The sequence below is a fragment of the Bison bison genome, unplaced genomic scaffold (assembly GCF_000754665.1).
Source record: "Bison bison bison isolate TAMUID 2011002044 unplaced genomic scaffold, Bison_UMD1.0 scf7180017864080, whole genome shotgun sequence".
In the NCBI taxonomy this organism is placed as follows: domain Eukaryota; kingdom Metazoa; phylum Chordata; class Mammalia; order Artiodactyla; family Bovidae; genus Bison; species Bison bison.
The window spans coordinates 4,158,194-4,162,086 of NW_011494652.1; the positions used below are offsets into that span (position 1 = coordinate 4,158,194).

General features: G+C 60.9%; 2 protein-coding genes across 2 annotated transcripts in view; both read left to right on the plus strand.

Moving 5' to 3' along the window:
- The first annotated feature begins 471 nt into the window (after nucleotides 1-471).
- Nucleotides 472-3,007, plus strand: NUDT8 (nudix (nucleoside diphosphate linked moiety X)-type motif 8). Its single transcript, XM_010837679.1, has 4 exons — nucleotides 472-754; nucleotides 1,730-1,862; nucleotides 2,407-2,484; nucleotides 2,588-3,007. Exons 1-4 carry the CDS (start codon nucleotides 561-563, stop codon nucleotides 2,813-2,815), a joined length of 633 nt encoding a protein of 210 aa, XP_010835981.1. The 5' UTR covers nucleotides 472-560; the 3' UTR covers nucleotides 2,816-3,007.
- LOC104987065 (double C2-like domain-containing protein gamma) overlaps nucleotides 2,982-3,893 on the plus strand; it is an 8,022-nt gene continuing 7,110 nt past the window's right edge. Inside the window, exon 1 of the mRNA XM_010837826.1 lies at nucleotides 2,982-3,063. The gene's annotated coding sequence lies outside the window, so the exon portion shown is untranslated. The remainder of the gene's footprint in view (nucleotides 3,064-3,893) is intronic.

The window sequence follows — 3,893 nt, forward strand, 5'->3', positions numbered from 1 at the left end:
GAAGGACAGGGAAGCCTGGCATGCTGCAGTCTATGGGGTTGCAAAGAGTCAGACATGACTGAGAGACTGAACAACATATAGACACAGACAGACACATACATCCTATTGGTTCTGTTTTCCAGGAGAGCTATGACAAACACAGATTTTAGTACCTAAGATGGTTCTAGAAGAACACAATTTCAAGGATGAGTTTTCTGAATTGGTTCTGGAGTGTCAAGAACTGGATCTCTAATTTGATTAGATTTGGAGATGCTAATGTGGAGAAGGCAATGGCACCCCACTCCAGTACTCTTGCCTGGGAAATCCATGGACGGAGGAGCCTGGTGGGCTGCAGTCCATGGGGTCGCTAAGAGTCGGACACGACTGAGAGACTTTACTTTCACTTTTCTCTTTCATGCATTGCAGAAGGAAATGGCAACCCACTCCAGTATTCTTGCCTGGAGAATCCCAGAGACGGCCCGCCGGCCAAGTTCCCGAGAGACCGCCCCGAGTGTGCTCGCCCGAACTTCTTCCCTCGCGCCGCCCGGTGCCCTCGGTGTCCCCGCCGCGCTGGACCGGACATGCTGCCCGACTGCCTGTCGGCGGAGGGCGAACAGCGCTGCCGGCGGTTGCTGGCGGGAGCCACGGCTCGGCTGCGCGCGCGGCCTGCGGCGGCCGCTGTCCTCGTGCCGCTGTGCTCGGTGCGCGGGGTCCCGGCGCTACTCTACACGCTGCGGTCCAGCCGCCTGGCCGGGAGGCACAAGGGTGACGTCAGGTACACCTGCCGGGACCTCCTCTCCCTTCTAGGAGGGCGCCGCTAAACCCCGGAGACCGCCGGGTCGTGGGCAAGGCACTTAGCCTCCCCGAGCCTTGGTTTCCGCCTCTGCAGAATGGGTCTAAGTAGAGCCAGTCGGCCAGCCGGCTGTGGAGGCAGTCAACTATTCACATCCCTCCGCCCGGAACCTGGCGCCGCAGGTACTCCTGCCCCGGCGCCGCCGCGCGAATCGCTCGAAGCGCGGGCGCGGGACATACGGTAGCTCAGCTGATAAAGACTCCACCTGCAATGCAGGAGACCTCGGTTCGATTCCTGGGTCGGGAAGATCCCCTGAAGAAGGGACAGGCTACCCACTCCAGTATTCTTGGGCTTCCCTGGTGGCTCAGACGGTTAAGAATCCGCCTGCAATGCAGGAGACCTGGGGTTCGATTCCAGGGTGGGGAAGATCCTTCTGGAGGAGGGCATGGCAACCCACTCCAGTCTTCTTGCCTAGAGAATCCCCATGCACAGAGGAGCCTGACGGGCTGCAGTCCACGGGCTCACAAAGAGCCGGACACGACTGAGCGACCAAGCACACACACTGAAAAGGCAGAACTTCGCCTCTTGCCTGCGACTGCAGGAGGATTCCCCTCCGGGAGCCAAGGGGGAGCGCGGGGCGGGGCTATCTGGCTTCCCGCACAGGCCGCGACCCCCCTCCCCCGGCGGAAACGGGGAACACCCTAGGGTCGCTGTCAGCACCTCTGGGGCGACCCACGATAAGCCCAGTTAGCGTGTCTAAGCCCCGGGGCTTCTCCCCCTTACTCCTGTTGTTCAGGGAGGTAAACCGAGCCTGCAGAGGCCGTGGGGCTTACCCAGCCCTCTCTGCAAACTAGGGGCAGGGACGTTTTTTTTTAAAGCGAGTCCCTGCCACAGCGGCCACCCCCAGCCCTTCATGGCCCCAGTGGCCCAAGAAGCAGGCTCCCTCTACCTGTTCAGTTTCCCAGGCGGCAAGTGTGACCCCGCTGACCGGGACGTGGTGCACACGGCCCTGAGGGAGACGCAGGAGGAGCTGGGCATGGCTGTGCCCGAGGAGCAGGTGTGGGGAGTCCTGCGGCCAGTGCACGACCGGGTAAGCCCTTCAGGCCCTCACCCCGCTCGGCCTCTCTGCTTGCCCCGGGCTAGGAGCAGGGCGCTCAGGGACCAGGAGGGTGGCTGTGGGGACTGTGGTAGTCACCGAGGGCGGTGGGGTCCCAGACAACCTGCCCAGCCGTTGTGTTCCAGCCTCCCACACCCATCGGGACGGGGCCAGGGGTATTTGATTCCCCTTTCACAGGGGATCCTGAGGCTCAGTCCTGGGATGGAGGTGGCTCCAGGTGAACCAGCTCCACTCAGCTTGGTGGACAGAGGTTGGGGAGGGTGTTGAAGGCTAGGCAGGGGAGATCTGAGGGTGGTAAAAGTAAGGGAGAGCAACGGCCCAGAGGCCCGAGTGGGTCTAGTGTGTTGAGGGGGCCTGAGCCAGTCAGCATGGCTGGAGCAAGTCCATGAGCAGGGCCGGGTGGACCCAGCCTGCACAGCTATAGGCCCCAGAGGCCTCCCCTCAGGCTCCCCTGGCCCAAAGCCCCGCCAAGCCCAGCCCAGCCCTGCCCTGACAGCCTGCTCCCCTCCCACCACAGGAAAAGGCCACAGTGGTGCCAGTGCTGGCTGGCGTGGGCCCGGTGGATCCCCAGAGCCTTAGGCCCAACCCCGAGGAGGTGAGTGGGGGCATCTGGAGGAAGGGGGAGGGTGGGTTGTCCTGATGGGGGAGGCTGCAGTGGCCAGCGCTCTGTCTGCCCTCTCACTGCCCCCTGCCCACAGGTGGATGAAGTGTTTGCCCTGCCCCTGGCCCATCTGCTGCAGGAGCAGAACCAAGGTTACACCCACTTCTGCCGTGGTGGCCACTTCCAGTACACGCTGCCCGTATTCCTGCACGGGCCACACCGGGTCTGGGGGCTCACAGCCGTCATCACTGAGTTCACCCTGAAGCTGCTGGCCCCTGGCGTCTACCAGCCCCGCCTGGCTGGCCCGGAGCTGCCCCGGGGCTGAAGGCCTGGCCCCGAGCGGGCCCTGCCTCTGCCCGGCCAGGCCGGCTCCTCTCCAGGACTGAATAAAGCCTTTCCCAACACCGTGGCAACTGCATCTTCTGCACTGGAGCCCTGACCTTGGGCAGAGTCCATGGGACAGCTGGCCTGCTGGCTGGGGCACTTTGGGATAATCACGCTGTCACCTGCTATCGCACATACTGTGTGTCTGGCATCTTTTCTCTCATTTCACCCTCGCCACGGCCCTGTGAGGTGAGACCACGCTGTCCCTGGGTAGTGAGACGGGATCAGGGAGGGCAGACACCTTGCCCAAGGTCACCCCAGTTTGGGATTTGAACCAGGCCCTGTCTAGCACCAGAGCCCAAACTCCTAGCCACTACAGCCACCGCAGAACTGTCTTCCAAGCCTGGCTGACGCTGTGCCGGGCAGCAGCCATCCAGAGAGGAGCCCTGCATGTTACTGCAAACCTGTGACGTGCCAGGCTCTCCCTGTGCCAGGAGCTGTGCTGGGGCCACATCTGTGCAGCAGCCAGATGCTATCCTGCCCTCTAGGGGTGCTCAGTCTCGGGGCAACCTTAGACCAGGCCACATAGATAATCATGTGATTACACATTAATTACTCACAGATGTGTAATGGAATTACACATCCATCTTGTAAATCTCTGTGAGTTGAAGAGGTGGGCAGTCTGACCTGGAGATGGTGGACTGGGCAGTATCAGGTAGGACAAGGGATAGAAAACGCCACTCAGTGGCTGACTTTGCCAAAGGAGGAATTCAGTTCAATTCAGTCAGTCGTGTTGGACTCTTTGCAACCCCAGGGACTGCAGCACGCCAGACCTCCCTGGCCGTCACCAACTCCCGGAGTTTACTCAAACTCATGTTCGTTGAATCAGTGATGTCCTCCAACCATCTCATCCTCTGTTGTCCCCTTCTCCTCCCGCCTTCAGTCTTTCCCACATCAGGGCCTATTCCAATGAGTTGGCTGTTCCCATCAGGTGGCCAAAGTATTGGAGTTTCAGCTTCAGCATCAGTCCTTCCAACGAATATTCAGGACTGATTTCCTTTAGGATGGACTGGTTGGAT